This window comes from Heptranchias perlo, chromosome 14 (genome assembly GCF_035084215.1).
Source record: "Heptranchias perlo isolate sHepPer1 chromosome 14, sHepPer1.hap1, whole genome shotgun sequence".
Classification (NCBI taxonomy): Eukaryota; Metazoa; Chordata; class Chondrichthyes; order Hexanchiformes; family Hexanchidae; genus Heptranchias; species Heptranchias perlo.
This window is the reverse complement of record NC_090338.1, coordinates 5,802,853-5,826,000: the sequence shown is the minus strand read 5'-3', so window position 1 is coordinate 5,826,000 and position 23,148 is coordinate 5,802,853. Positions and strand designations below refer to the sequence as shown.

Below are 23,148 nucleotides of genomic sequence, written 5' to 3'. Positions count from 1 at the left end.
AATCATCTCTCCATATGTCCTTGTACCATTTATTTTTTTTAAAGGGTTGGGGCTTTCAACTTAAAAACACTGGGGTAAAAAGTGAACCTCGTTATACCGAGGCCCAATTTTGGGGACCAATGTTCTGTACCACGAGGACCCCTAGTAAAAACATCTGTCACAAAATTTGGCTGTGCCAGTTTTCAGGCAACCCTGGTGAACTTTAGGTCCCTTACATGTGTAGATGAGGTGCCTAACGCCCGCTTTAGACCCGCTCGCAGAAATTGGGCAGAGATGAGTGGTGCAGGCCTCGGGCCTGTCCCATTTAGGATTCTTCAGCAGCTACTGGGACAGCCAACAACAAGTATGTTTTTTTTAATGCCAATTTTAGCAAAAACCTTCCTGTGGAGCCAGGAGGAGCAGGAGTGTTCCCTCGGTTCCACAGTTATCACATTCACTCCACCACCACCTTCTCTGGGCAGCTAGGGATGGGCAATAAACACTACTGGCTGGAGCTGATTGCTGGATGCCCACATTCCGAGAATGAATAAAATGGAAGGATTCATAGCCATGCCCAATCCTGGTTTCTCCAGAAACCCACCCACACTGACTGTCCAGCAGGGGTCAGTAAATAGCGATGAGGACTCGGAGCACCAGCCCAGAAGTACTGAGGCCAATTATAATGCAGCAACTAGTGCCATGGTTGAGATAGTTAACTCAGCACTGACAGAGAAGTCTTTTTAATCTGCAAATACAGAGTGCATTTTGTGGCAGTATAGCCAGCGTGTGCTGTGAATGTCATTAACAGTACTCTGCTGTGTTGCATCGTGAAACCACACTGAAATCACAGGACGTTGCACAGGCCTGCTGAGTGCTGTACGTTCAGTGGGTAAGCTTCTCTCGACAGTTCCGCTGTGATTTCTGCTGTGGACCTCCTATTGTCCTTTTAACAGATGACTTGTAGGAGTCCAATACTTCTGATGATAAAGGAACAGTTTATTTTAAGATGCAGCTGTCTCTGATTACTTTGATTTTTTTTCTTGCTTTATAGATTCTCTGGAGTCTATGCAGCAAAGAGCCATAAAAGCGCACATAGTAAATCCGTTGGTGGCAGGGGTTCCTTTTCTTTCCCTTAGAAACCCACATTAGTGTCTGCCTGTAACAGGTAGTTCAGATGAGTTTGTGAATAGCCTTCCATTAGGACATTTTTCTAATGTGAGATAAATCAGGTAACTTTCTAGCAAGGAGCACGGTATAGATAGTGTGCTCTTTATATGGTTCCTGTCTTGCTGAGAAAGCCATTTACAAATGATACGTGACCTGACTGTACAGCACGGCACTGTTTCTGGAGCCGAGATACCAGCATACTTTGGCAATACATTTCTACGCTGGGCCTTTTTAAAAATTCGTTCATGGGATGTAGGCGTCGCAGGCGAGGCCAGCATTTATTGCCCATCCCTAATTGCCCTTGAGAAGGTGGTGGTGAGCCGCATTCTTGAACCGCTGCAGTCCATGTGGTGAAGGTTCTCCCACAGTGCTGTTAAATCGGAAGTTCCGGGATTTTGACCCAGCGACGACGAAGGAACGGCGATATATTTCCAAGTCGGGATGGTGTGTGACTTGGAGGGGAACATGCAGGTGGTGTTGTTCCCATGTGCCTGCTGCCCTTGTCCTTCTAGGTGGTAGAGGTTGTGGGTTTGGGAGGTGCTGTCGAAGAAGTCTTGGCGAGTTGCTGCAGTGCATCCTGTGGATGGTACACACTGCAGCCACAGTGCGCCGGTGGTGAAGGGAGTGAATGTTTAGGGTGGTGGATGGGGTGCCAGTCAAGCAGGTTACTTTGTCCTAGATGGTGTCCAGCTTCTTGAGTGTTGTTGGAGCTGCACTCATCCAGGCAAATGCAGAGTATTCCATCACACTCCTGACTTGTGCCTTGTAGATGATGGCAAGGCTTTGGGAATCAGGAGGTGAGTCACTCGCTGCAGAATACCCAGCCTCTGACCTGCTGTAGTACCCATAGTATTTATGTGGCTGGTCCAGTTAAGTTTCTGGTCGATGGTGACCCCTAGGATGTTGATGGTGGGGGATTCGGCGATGGTAATGCCGTTAATAGGGATTGAAGGTCATGGGGATAATTATAGGCTTAAGAATCAAATACTGTGTGGAATAGCATGGCTGCAGTCCTGTTGAGTACTTTGGAATGTGTTGTGTTAGATGCAGTTAGTCAGGGTTCAGTAACGAAAGAAAGGCTTGTAATTATATAGCCCCTTATCATACCTCAATGTATTTCACACACAGTGAATTGCTTTGAAGATATTGCTAGTGGCTACTCCATACTAATGATACTTGTGAAGATGGGAAAAAGATCACATTAAGAATCGAGTTTCTACTATTAGTAGGTATAAACTGCAGATAGCATCACTTGCACCTACCACTGACTGGAGAATTCCCTCCCCTGCCTTACAGGAGAAAATTTGCAGAGAATTTAAACAGATGCTTTAGTCGAGAGTTCTGTGGAGAGGGTCAGGAGCAAGCACTCCCAGGTCTGGAATAGTACAGCCTGATGCAGAGTAAAGTTCTCTTTACTTTGCCCCACCAATGTGCCTTAGTCCCAACCTTCCACTGCACTAGTGAGCCATTTTACTATTCCCCATACCAGCCATCCTGTGGCCTTTCTGAATGAAACTGCTAATTAGTACCAAATTGGGGACAGTTTGTGCTCTAGAACCATGCCCACTAGGAACTGGATTGAGGCTAACAAACTCATTTCACATAGAATTTTCCCTTGCAGCTAGCAGGGAAAATTCTGTCCCATCAATCTGGACTGAATTTGAATCCATCACCAGGAATTTCCTCAGGGTTCTCCCGATTAGCCGCTGGAAAATCTGTGGAAACCCCATTTGTACAGCAGCCGATTGGGAGAATACCTGAGGAAATTCCTGGTGCAGGTCTCCGAGGTGAAAGGCTAGTGTCTAACCCGCTACACCATTCAGATCCCCAAATTGGTGTTTATGTGGGTTGGCTCTTGGGAGGCTGGTGAAGAGAGCATCTGAGGAGTCAGGCCTTGAAGTGAAGAAGGTATCGGTGAGGATTTCAGCATTGGTGGGGGAGGGTGGGTGAGGTAACTGTGGAGACGGGCAGTGTTGTAGAGGTGGGAATTGGTGCTCTTGGTGGTGGGTGAGATATGAGGTTTGACGTCCAGTTCAGGGTCAAAGGACACCCAAGTTTTCACACTGGCTGAGCCAGCAGCCAGCAAGAAAGTTAAAATCAGGAGCTAAGATGCAAAATTTGTGACCAGGGCCGTACAGGATGGCAGTGATCTCGGTGCTTCAGTTGGAGAAAGTTCTGACTCATCCACCATTCCGTGTCGCACAATCATAGAATTTCCCGTTTCCCGTACCAGCCTTCCTATGGCCTTTCTGAGTGAGACTGCAAATTAGTGCCAAATTGGGGACAGTTTGTGCTGTAGGCTCGTGCCCACTAGGAACTGGATCGAGACTGACAAACTCATCTCACGTAGGACCCTCACAGAAGGCCTATTACGCCTGTGCCAGCTCTCTGAAAGTGACTAGCAGTCGGACAGCACTGTATCGGCTGTGAAGCTGAGGGTGTGAAGCATCTGCATAAATGATTCTCTGCATCTTTTTGCTGTGGAATATTAAAACAGAAACCCGCTGGACAACTGAATGGTTGGTTCTATCCCATTAACAGAATTTTCAGAGCAAGTTGACAAAGCATTGCCTGCTTGCACCGGTGGGTCAGGTATTTGTGAAGCAAAGTGATCAGAGGGGCTGACAACAAGCAGAGCTTAAGGTGTTAATGGATGAGAAAATCTGGGGTACTCTGGGGATGACAGAGCAGCTAGATCTAGAACCCCATTGTCTGAGTCCTGGGAGTGTGGCTTGTTTGTGGAGGCATAAAGTACTGTTAATAAAAAGCTTAAGGGAAGGAGAATTAGCTTGTAATCTTTGTTTTATTTGGATGGCCAATTACATGTCAAGGACTCTGTTTCTCTCGCACAGGAGCATGGAATCCCTATAGACATGGGCTATGCAGTGGCACCCCACCATTCCGGAGTGTATCCGGTTCACATCCAGCTGTATGAAGCATGGAAGCAGGTCTGGGGGATGAAAGTAACAAGTACAGAGGAATATCCGCACTTGAAACCAGCACGATTCCGAAGAGGATTCAAACACAACGGCATCATGGTAAGAAGCGACATGGTCACTGCCACAGTGCCAGTGAAGTTAATGTTTCGACAACATGTCCCACTACTCCAATTGTGCGCCGTTACAGGAACGTCTGTATCTGAACTTTACGGCCTCCATTTTAAAACTCCCACCCCTCGCCTGTCGAAAACCAGGGGAGGTGGCTGTTAATATGGAGTGGGGGTCCTAACCCACTCCTTTCCTGTCCCGATCTGGCCTACTGCAATATTAAATCACAGACGGCAAGAACCTTCTCTGCAAGACTGCGGGGTCCTTTTCAAATATGCAGGTCGAGCTCCGACGATGTTATCGGGGCCCAATCTGTTATTTTAACCTGAGGCCTGAGCAGTAATGGCTCCCACGGCAGCCCAAACCTGCTGGGAACTGGAGCCTCGGCCAGAAGAGGTTGAGTAAGGTAAGTTTTTTTTTTAGTTACCTTGTAGGCCAGGAGGAGCAGCAGTGCACAAGGAAACTTTGGGCCGCTTCTGCCCCGGGCTTCCCCCTCCCTTAACGGGGATTCCCTTCTGGAGTCCTCCGACGGACAGACCTTGTGCCATGGACCATTCCCGTAGGTCCCCAGTGGTGAGCTCCTGCCACCTGAATTCCTGCCCCCCGCCGGCCAGTCAGTGATTGCTGCTGGGTTTGGACGGGAGTCCGATCCTGAATATATAAATGACTCCTGGGCCTCAGCGTTCAAGCTTCCCTCTCGCCCTGCCTTCCCCCGAGTTTAAAATGGAGGCCTGCATTTATTTCTTTATTTGTTTATTCTCACCACTTCCCCGAGGGGAATTGATTCCTTGCTGGGACATGTTGATATCAGACACTGGTGCCTCCCGGTGCCTTGCCCAAGTGGCTATTATGTGCAAGCTTTGAGACCGAGCTTGTCAACCACATCACACACTCACTTTCAGCAGTTGGAAAGGTAATAAACTGGGGATCAAGCCTGGGATCTCCCTGGTCTGTGCAGCTTGGTGCCATACTGGGCAGTGCACCAACCAGCTGAGCATGGTGACGCTCTGAGATGAGCCCTAATGCAAAGCCCGATTTGGTTATAATGAGGTTGCCCCTGCAGGACCACCTGTTCCAACCTCATTTATATCTTCTGTTCCTCTGCTTGCAGTAGAGATGCAGGTTTTGAATTTCTGCTTTTATTTTCATTTTTACAAAAGCTCCTGTCAGATGGGCCCTGGTGCGGCTATGTAATTTTCAGAAGAGAAATTTAACAACATGCCGTTATGGCTCACTGTGTTATAAGACGATCTTTGCTACCAGCTGCCCTAGAAATGCCGACAACACTCCCTGGAGGGAGATGGGCAGCTCTTCGATTGTCACAGATTGTCTTTCCTTTCTCTTTGTGTGAAGGTTCTGCCTCGCCAGACTTGTGGCCTTTTCACACATACTATATTCTACAATGAATACCCCGGAGGGCCCAAAGAATTGGACAAGATTATTAACGGCGGAGAGCTATTCCTCACTGTTCTCCTTAACCCTGTGAGTACTTGAATTACAATTTCCGACTTAGTCTAACTCCGGTAATTGGCAAAATAATGGACTAATTACACCGCACCTTCGGAAGGACATATTGGCCTTGGAGGGAGTGCAGCGTAGGTTTACTGGAATGATACCCGGACTTCAAGGGTTAAGTTACGAGGAGAGATTACACAAATTGGGGTTGTATTCTCCAGAGTTTAGAAGGTTAAGGAGTGATCTGATCGAAGTTTGTAAGATATTAAGGGGAACAGATAGGATGGATAGAGAGAAACTATTTCCGCTGGTTGGGGATTCTAGGAGCAGGGGCCACAGTCTAAGAATTAGAGCCAGACCTTTCAGGAGTGAGATTAGAAAACATTTCTACACACAAAGGGTGGTAGAAGTTTAGAACTCTCTTCCACAAACGGCAATTAATGATAGCTCAATTGCTAAATTTAAATCTGAGATAGATAGCTTTTTGGCAACCAAAGGTATTAAGGGATATGGGCCAAAGGCAGGTATATGGAGTTAGATCATGGATCAGCCATGATCTTATCAAATGGAAGAGCAGGCTTGAGGGACTGAATGGCCTCCTGCTGTTCCTATATTCCTATGTTTCCTATGAAATCACCTGACTGGCAGGGCTTTCAACATCAGCAAAATGTTAGTGATATGATATAAAAAGCTGATATATAATAAAAAAGCCGGTATCGGTAAAAGTGACCACGAAGCTGTCGGATTGTCGTAAAAATCGGACTGGTTCACCAGTGCCCTTTAAGGAAGGAAATCTGCCGTCCTTACCCGGTCTGGGCCTATGTGTGACCTCAGTCCCACACCAACGAGGTTGACTTTTAGCTGCCCTGTGAAGTGGCCTAGCAAGTGACTCAGTTTGTATCCAACCCTCTACCAGTGATTCAAGAAGGCCCACCACCACCTTCTCAGGGCAACTAGGGATGGGCAATAAATGCCGGCCTTGCCAGCAACTCCATGACCTGGGAATGATTAAAAAAATGAGTGAGGTGTATCACAAACCCATTTAATATCCAGAGCTGTGCTTATTTTTTAGCGTGATGTGCAACAAAATATGTTGGATCGTTAAAATTGGAATGATTGTGACTTGCCAGGCCTGCTAACTGCTGCGATCTAGAGGTCCAATGATAAAAACAAAACTTCAGAAATCATTTTACAACAAACCTGTGCTGCAACTGGGCAACGAATGCCTCAATTTTAAAGCCATTTTATTGCTAGATATAAGAACACAAACAATAGGAGCAGGAATAGGCCATATGGCCCCTCGAGCCTGCTCCGCCGTTCAATAAGATCATGGCTGATCTTCTTCCTCTGCTCCACTTTCCCGCCCGATCCCCATATCCCTTGATTCCCTTAGTGTCCAAATATCCATCAACCTCAGTCTTGAATATACTCAATGACTCAGCATCCACAGCCCTTTGGGGTAGAGAATTCCAAAGATTCACAACCCTCTGAGTGAAGACATTTTTTCCTCAACTCGGTCCGAAGTGGCCGACCCCTTATCCTGAGACTATGACGATATAAATTTTGAATCTGCTGTGATACAGTCCCATTCTATAGGTCAGTTTGGCTGAATTAATGCTGAATGAGCAGCCACAACATCGCAGCGTGCCCTACAGTTAAACAAGAGGATGGTCAAAATCATCGCCTTCCACCCCGCCAAAAATCCATACCCTGGCCACCGTCTCAGGTTGAGACAGACCATGCACATCCTCAGCGTCCTATTCAACACTGAAAGCTTCCAGTTTCATATCCTCTCCATCACAAAGATCGCCTACTTTCAACTCCATACCGTCGCCCATCTCCGCCCCTGCCTCAACCCATCAACTGCTGAAACCCTCATCCCTGCCTTTGTCACCTCCAGGCTTGACCATTCCAAAGATCTCCTGGTTTCCATCCCAGGGTTTTAAAGGAAGTAAGTGAGCACATTGCAGATGCCCTAACTATAATCTTTCAAAGTTCTCTAGATTAAGGAACTGTCTCTCTAGATTGGAAAATTGCACTTGTCACTCCGCTTTTTAGGAAAGGAGAGAGAGGGAAACCAGGGAATTATAGACCAGTTAGCCTAACATCTGTTGTGGAGAAAATGCTGGAGTCTATAATTAAGGATAGGGTGACTGAACACCTCGAGAATTTTCAGTTAATCAGAGAGAGCCAGCATGGATTTGTGAAAGGTAGGTCGTACCTGATTGAATTTTTTGAAGAGGTGACTAAAGTAGTGGACAGGGGAATGTCAATGGATGTTATTTATATGGACTTCCAGAAGGCATTTGATAACGTCCCACATGAGAGACTGTTAGCTAAGATAGAAGCCCATGGAATCGAGAGCAAAGTACGGACTTGGTTAGGAAGTTGGCTGAGCGAAAGGCGACAGAGAGTGGGGATAATGGGAAGGTACTCACATGGCAGGATGTGACTAGTGGAGTCCCGCAGGGATCTGTCTTGGGGCCTCAATTATTCACAATATTTATTCACGACTTAGATGAAGGCATAGAAAGTCTCATATCTAAGTTTGCCGATGACACAAAGATTTGGTGGCATTGCAGGCAGTGTAGAAGAAAACATAAAATTACAATGTGATATTGATAGATTAGGTGAATGGGCAAAACTGTGGCAAATGGAATTCAATGTAGACAAATGTGAGGTCATCCACTTTGGATCAAAAAAGGATAGAACAGGGTACTTTCTAAATGGTAAAAAGTTAAAAACAGTGGATGTCCAAAGGGACTTAGGGGTTCAGGTACATAGATCATTGAAATGTCATGAACAGGTGCAGAAAATAATCAATAAGGCTAATGGAATGCTGGCCTTTACATCTAGAGGACTAGAGTACAAGGGGGCAGAAGTTATGCTGCAGCTATACAAAACCCTGGTTAGACCGCACCTGGAGTACTGTGAGCAGTTCTGGGCACCGCACCTTCGGAAGGATATATTGGCTTTGGAGGGAGTGCAGCGTAGGTTTACTAGAATGATACCTGGACTTCAAGGGTTAAGTTACGAGGAGAGATTACACAAATTGGGGTTGTATTCTCTAGAGTTTCGAAGGTTAAGGGTGATCTGATCGAAGTTTATAAGATATTAAGGGGATAGAGAGAAACTATTTACGCTGGTTGGGGATTCCAGGAGTAGGAAGCACAGTCTAAAATTTAGAGCCAGACCTTTCAAGAGCGAGATTAGAAAACATTTCTACACACAAAGGGTGGTAGAAGTTTGGAACTCTCTTCCGCAAACGGCAATTGATACTAGCTCAATTTCTAAATTTAAATCTGAGATAGATAGCTTCTTGGCAACCAAAGGTATTAAGGGATATGGGCCAATGGCGGGTATATGGAGTTAGATCACAGATCAGCCATGAATAGACAGGATGAATGCGTGGCTGCAGGGATGGTGTAGGAGGGAGGGATTTAGATTCCTGGGACATTGGGACCGGTTCTGAGGAAGGTGGGACCTGTACAAGCGTGACGGGTTACACCCGAGCAGGACCGGGACCAATGTCCTCGCGGGGGTGTTTGCTAGTGCTGTTGGGGAAGGTTTAAACTAGAGTGGCAGGGGGATGGGAACCTGAGCGGGGAGTCAGAAGGGAATAAAGTTGAGAGCAGCAAGAGAGGGGAAGACCCAGGGGAAATCTACAATACAAATAGTACAAACAGTTGTTCAAGAACAAGTGAAAGGGAAAAGCGTAGAGCAGCGGAAAGAAAGTGTACTTTAGGCACGACAGATAAAATAAAAACTAGAAGGCGTAAGGCAATTAACCCAGCATCAAAGCTGTGGCAGGGGTTTGGGAACCTGAGCAGGGAGACAGAGGAAAGCGTGTCAGGAAGGGACAGAAGGTATGGAGTAAAAGGTAAAGTGTTAAAAAAGGAAAAAAGCAGGAACTAAGTGTCACAAAACATATTTGAAAGTTCTTTATCTGAATGCACGTAACATTCGTAACAAAATGGACGAGTTAACGGCACAAATAACTACGTATGGGTATGATCTTGTGGCCATTACAGAAACATGGCTGCAGGGTGACAACGACTGGGAATTAAATATGCCAGGGTATTTAACAATCAGGAAGGACAGGCAGGAAGGAAGGGGAGGTGGGGTGGCTATGTTAATAAAGGAAGGAATCACTGTAATACAGAGAAATGATATTGGGTCAAAGGATCAGGATAATGAAACAGTTTGGGTAGAGATAAGGAATAATAAGGGGAAAAAAACACTCGTGGGCATAGTATATAGGCCTCCTAATAGTTGCAACTCTGCTGGAAGAAGTATTAATCAGGAAATAGTCGGGGCATGTAATAAGGGAACAGTTATAATTATGGGGGATTTTAATTATCATATTAACTGGACAAATCAAATTGGGCAGGGCAGCCTTGTGGAAGAGTTTATTGAGTGTATTAGGGATGGATTTCTTGAGCAGTATGTAACTGATCCTACAAGGGGGCAAGCAACCTTGGACCTGGTCCTGTGTAATGAGCCAGGATTAATTAATAATGTCCGAGTTAAGGATCCCCTTGGAATGAGTGACCATAACATGGTTACATTCCATATCCAATCAGAGGGTGAGAAGGTTGGTTCTCAAACAAGCGTACTGAGCTTGAATAAAGGAGACTATGATGGTATGAGAGCGGAATTGATTAAAGTGGACTGGGAAAATAGATTAAAGGGTAAGACGGTACATGAGCAGTGGTGTTCATTCAAGGAGTTATTTTACAACTTTCAAAAAATATATATTCCACTGAGGAAAAAAGGGTGTAAAAGAAATGACAGCCATCCGTGGCTAAGTAAAGAAATTAAGGATAGTATCCAACTAAAAACAAAGGACATATAAGGTAGCCAAACTTAATGGGAGGATAGAAGATTGGGAAGTCTTCAAAAGACAGCAAAAAGTAACTAAAGGATTGATTAAGAAAGGGAAGATAGATTATGAAAATAAATTAGCAAAAAATATAAAAACAGATAGCAAGAGTTTCTACAGTTATATAAAAAGAAAAAGGGTGGCTAAGGCAAACGTAGGTCCTTTAGAGGATGAGACCAGGAAATTAATGGTGGGAAACATGGAGATGGCAAAAATGCTGAACAAATATTTTGTTTCAGTCTTTACGGTAGAGGACACTAAGAATATTCCGACACTGGACAAACAGGGGGCTCTAAGGGGGGAGGAGCTAAATACGATTAAAATCACTAAGGAATTGGTACTCAGTAAATTAATGGGACTCAAGGCGGATAAATCCCCTGGACCTGATGGCTTACATCCTAGGGTCTTGAGGGAAGTGGCAGTAGGGATTGTGGATGCTTTGGTAATAATTTTCCAAAATTCTCTGGACTCGGCAAAGGTCCCGGCAGATTGGAAAACTGCTAATGTAACTCCCTTATTTAAAAAGGGTAGTAGGCAGAAGGCTGGAAATTATAGACCAGTTAGCCTAACATCTGTGGTGGGTAAAATTTTGGAGTCTATTATTAAGGAGACAGTAGCGGAACATTTAGATAAACATAATTTAATAGGACAAAGTCAGCATGGCTTTACGAAGGGGAAGTCATGTCTGACAAATTTGCTTGAGTTCTTTGAGGACATAACGTACAGGGTGGATAAAGGGGAACCAGTGGACATAGTGTATTTAGACTTCCAGAAGGCATTCGACAAGGTGCCACATAAAAGATTATTGCTCAAGATAAAGAATCACTGGATTGGGGGTAATATTCTGGCATGGGTGGAGGATTGGTTATCTAACAGAAGCAGAGAGTTGGGATAAATGGTTCATTCTCGGACTGGCAACCAGTAGCCAGTGGTGTTCCGCAGGGGTCGGTGCTGGGTCCCCAACTCTTTACAATCTATATTAACGATTTGGAGGAGGGGACCGAGTGTAACATATCAAAGTTTGCAGATGATACAAAGATGGGAGGGAAAGCAGAGAGTGAGGAGGACATAAAAAACCTACAAGGGGATATAGACAGGCTGGGTGAGTGGGCGGAGATTTGGCAGATGCAATACAATATTGGAAAATGTGAGGTTATGCACTTTGGCAGGAAAAATCAGAGAGCAAGTTATTATCTTAATGGCGAGAAACTGGAAAGTACTGCAGTACAAAGGGATCTGGGGGTCCTAGTGCAAGAAAATCAAAAGGTTAGTATGCAGGTGCAGCAAGTGATCAAGAAGGCCAACGGAATGTTGGCTTCTATTGCTAGGGGGATAGAATATAAAAACAGGGAGGTATTGCTGCAGTTATATAAGGTATTGGTGAGACCGCACCTGGAATACTGCATACAGTTTTGGTGTCCATACTTAAGAAAAGACATACTTGCTCTCGAGGCAGTACAAAGAAGGTTCACTCAGTTAATCCCGGGGATGAGGGGGCGGATATATGAGGAGAGGTTAAGTAGATTGGGACTTTACTCATTGGAGTTCAGAAGAATGAGAGGCGATCTTATTGAAACATATAAGATTGTGAAGGGGCTTGATCGGCTGGATGCGGTAAGGATGTTCCCAAGGATGGGTGAAACTAGAACGAGGGGGCATAATCTTAGAATAAGGGGCTGCTCTTTCAAAACTGAGATGAGGAGAAACTTCTTCACTCAGAGGGTAGTAGGTCTGTGGAATTTGCTGCCCCAGGAAGCTGTGGAAGCTACATCATTAAATAAATTTAAAACAGAAATGGACAGTTTCCTAGAAGTAAAGGGAATTAGGGGTTACGGGGAGCGGGCAGGAAATTGGACATGAATTTAAATTTGAGGTTAGGATCAGATCAGCCATGATCTTATTGAATGGCGGAGCAGGCTCGAGGGGCTGAATGGCCTACTCCTGCTCCTATGGTCGGCCTCCCATCCTCCACAAACTTTAGTTCATCCAAAACATTGCTGCCTATCCCACACCAAGTCCTACTCACACATCACCCCTGACCTTGCTGACCTACATTGGTTCCTAATCCCACAATGCCTTCAGTTTAAAATTCTTATCCTCGTGTTTAAATCGCTTCATAGCCTCACTCCTCCTTCATCTCTGAAACCACCTCCAGCCCTACAATAACCCACAGCCATAGAAACCTTTGCCCCACCACTGCCTGCCGTGCCTTCAGCCATTAGGCCCCACTTTCTGGAATTCTTTCCCTAAACCCCGCCTGGGATCACCTAAGTCAGCACAGACCGGGGTCAAACTTTGACCTCTCCAGGTCTGTACTCACTGGATAAACTTGCTGTGGACACTGGGGGCACATTGGGTTTCTGCTACTCTGTTTCGATCCCCACGTCTGGAAGTGGTGTCTTAACATAAACCAGGTGGCGTACATGCTTCTACAGGTTGGGAACACCACCTCACAAGGTGGTTTGATTTCCTGACTCTGGGGCAAAGTGTAAGTAGCAGCTTGTGTGAGACGTGCAGTTTGTTATTCTGACACCAATCTCAGACTCCACCCTGCAATATAAACGGAGTGAATTTGAATACATGCTGTGACGGTCACCTGGAGCAGTTCTGCAGTATAAATGGAGTATTACATGTCTCCATTTGAAAGACAAGCGTAGAAGTATCAACGATTCACACCTCAGTCCCATACAGATGGACAGACATAATGGAAGATCTAATAGTGTGAGGAGAGGGAGAGATTCACTCTTTAGTCCAGGTGTGGAAAGGGAGCCTTACAAGAAGGTCGAATTACCATAAACTGACTCAGTAATTCACACCTTATTCCAACTCCAGATGGGGAGATCTATATTGAAGTCTAAATACAATGCTCTGACAGACAGTGATTCACACCTTATTCCAACTGCAGATGGAGAGACTTGCAGGGAGTTCTAATTGTGGTGCTCCAACAAGCAGCCGTCGTTCCAGCTACAGATGGAGCAGTGTAGAATGAGAGCTAATTATGGTGCTTGAACAGGAGGAGGTTCACACCACGTGCCAAGTACAGCTGGAGGGGTGGCAGAGAGGTCTAACTGTAGTGCTCCAGGAGGCAGAGATTCACACCTTATTCCAGGGACAGCTGGGAAACCTTAATCAATCTCGCACTTTCTTCCAAGCATCGGGAAATTCTGTGTCTCTGTCACTAATTCGCATACCGACTGAAATTTACAGAAAGGGTCTTCCATTGTCATTGGATTTTGAAATGAATCTCTGGTAGAAACAATTCAAATTTGCACAATTGGGTTATATTTTTAATAATCTAAATGTGGTTGTTTTGCCACAGATTTGAAATGCATTACTCCAAAATTTATATTAAACAAAAATTGTTTTCACACAGCACACAGCCTAATAATCAAGTTCCATTCATTCCACTAGATTATCGAGGGTTTGAATCCATAGCCTTCTGACTCAAGAGGTGAGAGTACTGCCACTGAACCAAGTTGTCAAACTGCAAAATAATTTGTCTATGCATAATTGGTTTAGGCAGCCGTCCCCGTCCCACTGTCAGGCGGCCATCCTCAGACGGCTGTCCATCACTTTCCGGGGCAGGAGCTCAAGCTGGAAGCAGGACCTCTGCTGAGCCTGGTACGGCTTCTGGCTATCTGCTGTGTGATAATTTCTAGTCTCCACTTCCTGCTAGTAACTATGTGCATGATTATTACCTCCTTCATGACTGGGGAGATTGTATGGGGAAGCCTGAGATTGTTTCTGTTAGAACAGAGGCGATTAAGGAGCGATTTATTAGAGGCGTTTAAAGTTATGACAGAGTAGATAAAAACAGACTGTTTCCAGTGATTAAGGGGTGGAGAGCAAGGGGACATGGATATAAGATTAAATGTAAGAGATTTAGGAGAGAGAGCAGGAGAGGGATGTGGGGCTGTGGAGTTAGTGATTGAAGCAGCGACCATGTCAACATTTAACAATAGGTCAGATAGGAGGTTGATAAAAAGGGGAATAAAGGGATAGAGGAACAGGGCAGGCACATGGGATTCAGACTGCGGCTCATGTGGAGGATAAACCCAACACTGACTGGTTGGGCTGAACAGCCTTTTTCCGAGTTGTAATTTCTATGTAATTCTATGGAACTGCTTCTCGAATCACCCAGCTAATAGCCTGGACAAGAAGTACCAAAACACCAGCTTTGTTTCACATAGGGAGGAGTCTTAGGACTTGAGAATTGTTAGGAGCAGGAAAAAGTCATAAGGCTATCTTTTGATAGATCTCAACCTCAATGTTGCTGGGCAGTTTAATCCATCACTTTCCATTGCCTGGGGAAAGTGTTAACTGTTGAAAGTGTTCTGCTACTTTTTCTTTCAGTTGCCAATTTAAATTTGCTCTGATTTTTAATTCACATTGTTAAGTCCCCAAGGGTTATTATGGTCGGTATAACTCCTCAGAAGGTAGGTAGTGTTTAGAAGTTGAACTGTGACCTCAGTACTGTGAGGAGCAGCCTAACTGCTACACAGTGTGGGCGAGAGGAAAACAATGAGAGCCCCACATTCTGTTAGCTTGTGACACTGGGGGATAATGTAACAAAACTGCAGTGTTCTGCCCTTTCTCTATTTCAGTTGTGGTAACTCTCAGCTTAGCAGTAATCACAGCAGTTAGCTATCTCTGAACAAAAGTGCACTTAGCTCAGTTTTTTCAAAAATTCCACTTTTTCTCCCTCTTATAAAGGGGGTAACTCATTCTGAGACATGTACATGGGATGGGGCACTTAGTCATAGAATCATATAAATCATAGAATCTTACAGTGCAGAAGGTGGCCATTCGGCCCATCGTGCCTGTGCCAGCTCTTTGAAAGAGCTATCCAATTAGTCTCACTCCCCCCTGCTCTTTCCCAAAGCCCTGCAATTTTCTCCCCTTCAAGTATTTATCCAATTCCCTTTTGAAAGTTACTGTTGAACCTGCTTCCACCGCCCTTTCAGGCAGCGCATTCCAGATCATAACGACTCGTTGCATTAAAAAAAATGCCCTTTCATCTCCCCCTTGGTTCTTTTGCCAACTATCTTAAATCTGTGCCCTCTGGTTACCGACCCTCCTGCCAGTGGGAACAGTTTCTCCTTATTTATTCTATCAAACCTCATAATTTTGAACACCTCTATTAAATCTCCCCTTAACCTTCTCTGCTCTAAGGGGAACAACCCCAGTGTCTCCACATAATTGAAGTCCCTCATCCCTGGTACCATTCTAGTGAATCTCCTCTGCACCCTCTCCAAGGCCTTGACATCCATCCTAAAGGGAATTGTGCAGAATTGACCACAATACTCCAGTTGAGGCCTAACCAGTGATTTATAAAGTCCTTGCTTTTATACTTTATGCCTCTATTTATAAAGCCCAAGATCCCGTATGCTTTTTTTTAAACAGCTTTATTGACTTGTCCTCCCACCTTCAAAGGATAAACTATTTTGAAAAGCTGCTTCACCCCAAGATCATTGCCACTCTGCTTGTACAAGTGTGTAATCCTAATCCACTCCTTTCATCCATTTTTTAGATTAGCATCTTTATGACACATCTATCAAACTATGGGAACGATCGCCTGGGCCTTTACACCTTTAAGAATCTGATCAGTTTCGTGCAGTGCTGGACAAACCTGAAGCTGCAGACCCTCCCACCTGTCCAACTTGCACAGAGATACTTCCAGCTATTTCCTGAGGAGAAGGACCCCTTCTGGCAGGTTAGTAATTCCTGCAGTGTTTTTTTTCTGTGAAACTGGGCAACGTGTCAATAGAATCGTTGTGTGAGGGTAAGAAAATATTTTAATTTCGCAGACAAGCTATAATTCACTTGAGATTGTTTGTGTGGCAGTTTACTCCCCTGCTTTCCTCTCCTCCCCCTAAAGGAGCTGGCTCTGACTTTCTACAGTTCCACAGGCACCTCGCTCAAATGACTGTTCTTAATACGTGAGACTAGAAGGTGAATGTGCAGCCTGCAATAATCAGGAAGGGCTGATCCTGTCCTCATGATCATCTTCTAGGAGATGTCACTGGATAGTGGTCAGGAGCAGGAATCTTAGTTCATTTCTCCAGCCCTGAGGAATCACAGATTTACCCATTAAGCCATGGGGGGAGCTGCATTTGTAAAAGTACATTAGTATCACTTAATGTTTGATGGCTGCGACCAGCTTGATGTGACCTTGTAACAACAAGCAGTGTTTCACAGCTGATGATGATTGCTAGGACTCCTTTCTCCCATGATAAAGATCTAACTATCCTTGCAGCTCTGACACCGAAGCATAGAATGTTGCAACACAGAATCAAGCCTTTCGGCCCATCAGATCTGTGCCAGTATTTTCCTCCACTTGAGATACCTAGTTCAATCCTTGCTTGCTCTCTACACCCTTTAATATTCCTCTTTTTTAAGCAACTATCTGCTTCTCCTTTTAAAACAAATGATGAGCACTACTTCAACAGTGAGTGGTGTGTGGTAAAGAATTCCCCATTCTAGTCTCCCTCTCTGGAGGTGGAAATCTGCAGCTGTACTGTCGTAACTTCAGCAGGGGTATAATGGAACGACCATAAAATAGGCCAGCACCTGATTTCACCGGACCCCAGCCTAGTGCTGAAGAATGGTGGCTGGCCTTGGACGGGGAGCTTCCTCTCAGCCTTTGCAAGGCCTTCGATGTGAGGGAGCAGGGCAGGGACGACGACCATTGGACTTCCCACAATAGAGGCCTTCATTAGGTCAGCGCAGGTAAGCCTGGGGAGTCAGCCCAGAAGTGACCAAGAGGTGATTGGGCTGGGATTGTGATCTGGACCCTCAAAGATTGGGCACCGACCTTTAAAAAGGCGGACCTCTTTGTAAGGGGACACTAGAGCCACCTAAAGTCAAGTTCCAGGGGGTCCCTGATAACCCCTCGGCTGGCTCATCTACGGCAGACATTCCAGCATTGCTGTAATGATGGGTGCACCAGATGTGCCCCTATTCCAATGCTCTCCCAGCCAGCCTCCCATCCTTCGCTCTCCGTAATCTTCAACTCATCCAAAACATCGCTGCCTATATCCTGCTCTGTCCTTGCTGACTTAAGCTGGCTCCCAGTCTCACAATGCTTCAAATTTAAAATTCTTATCTTCGTGTTTAAATCCCTTCATGACCTCACTGCTCCCTATCACTGTAACCTCCTCTATCCCTACAACCAACCCCCTCCCCCAAGCTCTCCATTCCTCCAACTCTCATCTCTGGGTATTCTGCGGCGAGTGACTCACCTCCTGACTCCCCAAAGCCTTTCCACCATCTACAAGGCACAAGTCAGGAGTGTGATGGAATACTCTCCACTTGCCTGGATGAGTGCAGCTCCAACAACACTCAAGAAGCTCGACACCATCCAAGATAAAGCAGCCCGCTTGATTGGCACCCCATCCACCACCCTAAACATTCACTCCCTTCACCACCGGCGCACTGTGGCTGCAGTGTGCACCATCCACAGGATGCACTGCAGCAACTCGCCAAGGCTTCTTCGACAGCACCTCCCAAACCCGCGACCTCTACCACCTAGAAGGACAAGGGCAGCAGGCGCATGGGAACAACACCACCTGCACGTTCCCCTCCAAGTCACACACCATCCCGACTTGGAAATATATCGCCGTTCCTTCATTGTCGCTGGGTCAAAATCCTGGAACTCCCTTCCTAACAGCACTGTGGGAGAACCGTCACCACACGGACTGCAGCGGTTCAAGAAGGCGGCTCACCACCACCTTCTCGAGGGCAATTAGGGATGGGCAATAAATGCCGGCCTTGCCAGCGACGCCCACATCCCGTGAACGAATAAAAAAAAATTTCTCCTTTCGCCCATTGGCAGCCATGTTTTCAGGCATCTAGGCCCTCCTTAAAGCTCACCACTTTGGCCAAGCTTTTGGTCATCCCTCCTAATATCTCCTTTGGCTCGGTGTCCATTTTCATGTGATTACACCTCCATGAAGCACCTTGGGACATTTCTCTACGTTAAAGATGTTATATAAATGTATGTTGTTATGTCTCAGGTGTTGCCTGCCAATGACGGGCAAATTAAGGTACTTCCCCTTGCCCCACAAACTTTGGGGGGCAGAGTCAGCGGCAAAGGTCTGGGGAGGGCACATCTCAGGACTTGTGTCGAGAAGCACTGCCCACAAATTTTTTGTGTCATTTTTTCTAACCTCACTATTAATTATTGTTTTGATTATCCTAAGTTTTTGCCCTCTTTTTACTACCTTGCTGACCAGTGGAGACAATCCCTCACTAGTTATCTTATTGTGACCTTTTAGATCTCTATCAGTCACCCCTTAACTTTCTTGGCTCCTTTGAAAAATGCCCTAAATTCTCAAGTCTCTCTTCCTCAACCCTGGGTAACATCCAAATGAATTTATGCTGATATCCTTCAGTATATCCTTTTTATGCTGATATCCTTCAGTAAGGTTTTTGTACAAGTTCAACATTACCTCCTTGCTTTTGTATTCTGCGCCTTTAGCTACAAACCAAACATTTTGTTGGCCTTTTTATAGACAGCTGAACCCTACCAGGCTCTTGGGTCCGTTTAGTAATTCTCACTCTCTTCTGGTGTTGGCATTACGGTTTGATGGGGAACCATGGCAGGAATTGCTGCCGTGTGTGAAGTGCCACAAGGAGGCAGTTTTGTGTGATGATGTTTGCATGCATTGTTACATATAATAAAGTAATGGTGCAGTTACCCATGTACTTCAGTTACCATGGGGAAGAATCAAATGCTGAAAGGATTGCTGTCTGGAGAAACCAAGTTGAAACCACTGCAACATTCCAACTTGCCACATGAAACCCATGGGAGGCGGTGGTGATTTGTCCCAATTTCATACCCTTACTTGGTATTCACTTTGGTTTGCAGTATCTGTATTGCTGCATGGCACATTGCTAATTTCTGTGCACTCATTAATGGACACCACTGACTTTCGATGCTGTTTATACTCACATATAACTTGGGTCCCTGTTCAGGGGTTGAAAGTAGGAGGGATCAACTTATCTATGGTTCATTATAGCGAATGGTACTGTAATTCACTCTGCTCCTCTCCCGGTCCCACTCTCTTACCCTAGACTCTTCATTGTCACTCCCCTCTCTCCAACTGTTGGCCTCCTGTTCCCCTCTCTCCAGCTGCTGGCCTTCCACTCCCTATCAGTGATGCAATGCTGGGAACAGTCAGCCTGCATTAGAATCAAATTTCCCACCCTCTGGGGAGCCACAGTGACTGATGGGACATTTTATACATGAGTCATAGATTTTTTTTTCAGTTTATTTGGACTAGAAAGCAGGAAGGGTCACCTTGCAAGTGTAAACTGGACTCTTTTATAGGTGTTATATCTGCTCTTTTTTCAGGATCCTTGTGAAGATAGGAGGCACAAAGATATCTGGTCAAAAGAAAAAACATGTGACAGACTTCCAAAACTTCTGGTTATTGGTCCTCAAAAGTCAGGTAACTATAAATCCTAGGTCTTTTTTAACTTTTCTTCCCTTTTTTTATTTATAAAGTATTTTATTTTCTTCTTGCTCAACACATCAATCCACGGCCAAGAAAAGGACTAATCTGGCTTCTGGAAGGCATGCAGCATGCAACTACCCAGAGTAACATACCCTCTGGTTCTTGCTTTCTTTCTGCAGGGCAGCATCTAGTCTCTGTTTTGTGCTCCTTGTTGACCACTCAGGCAAAACAAGGAGCCTGCTAAGTGGGGAAATGGCACCATCTCACATTCTACTCCATCATACAGCACAATGCATGGGCAACGCTCTGTCTATCCCCACCACCTCCCCAATATTGGTTGGGAGGGACATAAATATTGTCGCAAGACAAAATCCTGCTTTGCATCCGTTTTCAGTTGTATGGTGACTATTACACATCACATCCTTAAATGTGCATTCATGGAAATTGGGTGGTGCAGTCCTTTCACTTCTGGGACCAAGATTTAAATCCAGCTTAGACTCATTGGATTAAAGTCTACTCTGTCCGTTGTCTATAAAGATGCTCCATGAAATGAGTTGGGCAGACTCACTGATTCCCAGCGGGCTTGAATCAACAAAACAAAACTGCTTTCAGTTTGCCTCAAACTAACACTTTACAGTTTCCCTCAGAGAGGTCTTTAGGATGGCTGGTATGGGGAAAATTCACACTGCTGCAGTACACGGTGTTTATGTGAGACTGGGATTGAAGTATGTTGTTGAGGAAGGATACAAGGAACTTTACTGTGTGCAATAGCTGACCTGGGAGTTCTCAATTCTAACACTGGCTACCAAAGTTGGATGCATTTCCAGACCATTTCTTTGAGTACAAATGTTCACCAAAAATGATTGAACGTGTACTCAAGGGTTAAGTTACGAGGAGAGATTGCACAAATTGGGGTTGTATTCTCTAGAGTTTCGAAGGTTAAGGGGTGATCTGATCGAAGTTTATAAGATATTAAGGGGAACAGATAGGGTGGATAGAGAGAAACTATTTCCGTTGGTTGGGGATTTTAGGAGTAGGGGGCACAGTCTAAAAATTAGAGCCAGACCTTTCAGGAGCGAGATTAGAAAACACTTCGACACACAAAGGGTGGTAGAAGTTTGGAACTCTCTTCCGCAAACGGCAATTGATACTAGCTCAATTGCTAAATTTAAATCTGAGAGAGATAGCTTTTTGGCAACCAAAGGTATTAAGGGATATGGGCCAAAGGCAGGTATATGGAGTTAGATCACAGATCAGCCATGATCTTATCAAATGGCGGAGCAAGCACGAGGGGCTGAATGGCCTACTCCTGTTCCTATGTTCCTATTCCATTAGCAATTGTTTAGTAAAATTGTTTTTGGTTGGAACTTCTTTCGTGCTGTGAACATGAGTACTGTGTGCAGACCTCTGTATGGAGCCCAAACTATCACAACACTTGCTGGAAGAGTTGGCACGTACTATAATGATCGACTACACGTCCGTCATTACCACATCCAGTTTGTCAGCCAAATATATGCTCAGGCTTTGGTATTAAAGTGGATGTGTTAAAGCAAATGAAGGAACTCAAAGAAGTTAAACTGAGGAATGGTATAAGGAAATTAGGAAAGGCAAATATGCTAAAAGGAGGTAAAATGATTTGGGGAAAGTTATTGAAGAGATTCACAGATTAGTGTGAACTGATTATAGCACAAGCTGTGCCTAAGCTTAGTCTGTAAAGCTTCAGCTGTGTTCACAAGGGAATAAAGAGGTATGGGAACAGAGCAGTTACAAGTTTAAGACTACTGCTCATGGATGATAAATTCTGGTTGGGCCAAACGGCCAGTTTCAATGTTGTAAATTCAATGTCATTTTATGTGAGATGCTATGTGCCAGTAATGCTCTTATGTTTAACTAGCTGGTGTACATGAGGAGTGTTAAATAATGTTGACCTTCTCATGTAGACTGGGCTGGTCTCACTGCAAACACAGGGTACCTAGCTCCCTATGGAACTCAGAATGGCACTACAGATCAGTACGTTTCTAGTCCAACAAGGAAAGAAGCATTGCTTGATTTAGCTCTGGGAAATGAAGTGGGACAAATAAATGATGTGTGAGTAACAATTGAGAAATAGTGAGTTAGGTTCAGTGTAAGAAGAGAAAAAGATGATGAAGAGTCAAAGGTAAGGACAGTGAACTGGAAAACGGCAGAGTTCAGAGAAAGAATAGGGGATCTGACCCAAATTAACTGGGCAGAAAAGTTAGCAAACAGTTTGACAAATCAGCAGTCAGAAACCTTCAAGTAAGAGATGGATAGAATACCAAATTAATAGAAGCTTAGAAGGCAAAAAGCCGGTGCGTCAAAGCATCAAGCTCTGAGGATAGAGAGTAATGCTAAACTGAAACTTATAGGCAGGCATGTTATTAAGCTAGGGCTAACAGTACTGAAGATAATCATGAGGAGTATAGATAGTGTAGTAGGGAAGGTTTTTTTATTCATACTTGGGATGTGGGTGTTGCTGGCAAGGTCGCATTTATTGCACGTCCCTGGTTGCCCTGAGAAGATGGCAGGCCGCCTTCTTGAACTGCTGAAGTGGTTTGTTATAACTGAGTGGCTTACTAGACCACTTAAGAGGGAGGTTAAGAGTCAACCATGTTGGTGTGGGACTGGAGTCACAGATACTGGACAGTGAGTGTGGCATTACAATCCTGTTCTCATCTAAGACCCATGCGTGCACACTTTCCAGCAGCAATCACTAGATAGCGACTTGAAGTGGGCACCCTGGCTGTCATTATATTTTATTTCCCTCTCCAGGTCCAATAGCTGCTCCAGCTGAGATCAGCTAACTCGACTGAGATCGGGAATCAAACTGTTGACTTTCTAGTCTGTATATCTTAGTCGTACATCGAGCAATGCCTCTACTCAGCAGCTCATTGAGGGGGCTAATCCTGTTTTTTTTTTATTTTAAAAAATGCTGCTCATTGTCAGTCGGCAGCTATTGGAGTGTTTTCCCTCCTATAGCTGACTTGGACCTTAGGGACAGCTGCTGGCAGCTGGATATCTCTACCAGGACCAGTGTGTTTATTAACAAATGTCAAAACTGGGCTTCAGCTCTCAGGAAATATGCGCTCCTCCCTTTCCCAGCTGTTGTGGAATTCTGGCATTAACATATGTGAAAAACGGT

The 23,148-nt window shown here is 45.0% G+C and overlaps 1 protein-coding gene across 3 annotated transcripts in view; it reads left to right on the top strand.

Moving 5' to 3' along the window:
* The window catches only part of ndst1b (N-deacetylase/N-sulfotransferase (heparan glucosaminyl) 1b), a 213,374-nt gene that overhangs the window by 168,287 nt on the left and 21,939 nt on the right, over positions 1-23,148 (top strand). For all 3 annotated transcript variants that reach the window (XM_067995982.1, XM_067995984.1, XM_067995985.1), the window contains 4 exons: positions 3,999-4,184; positions 5,547-5,675; positions 16,061-16,243; positions 19,886-19,982. In XM_067995982.1, the coding sequence (XP_067852083.1) occupies positions 3,999-4,184; positions 5,547-5,675; positions 16,061-16,243; positions 19,886-19,982 (595 nt within the window). The remainder of the gene's footprint in view (positions 1-3,998; positions 4,185-5,546; positions 5,676-16,060; positions 16,244-19,885; positions 19,983-23,148) is intronic.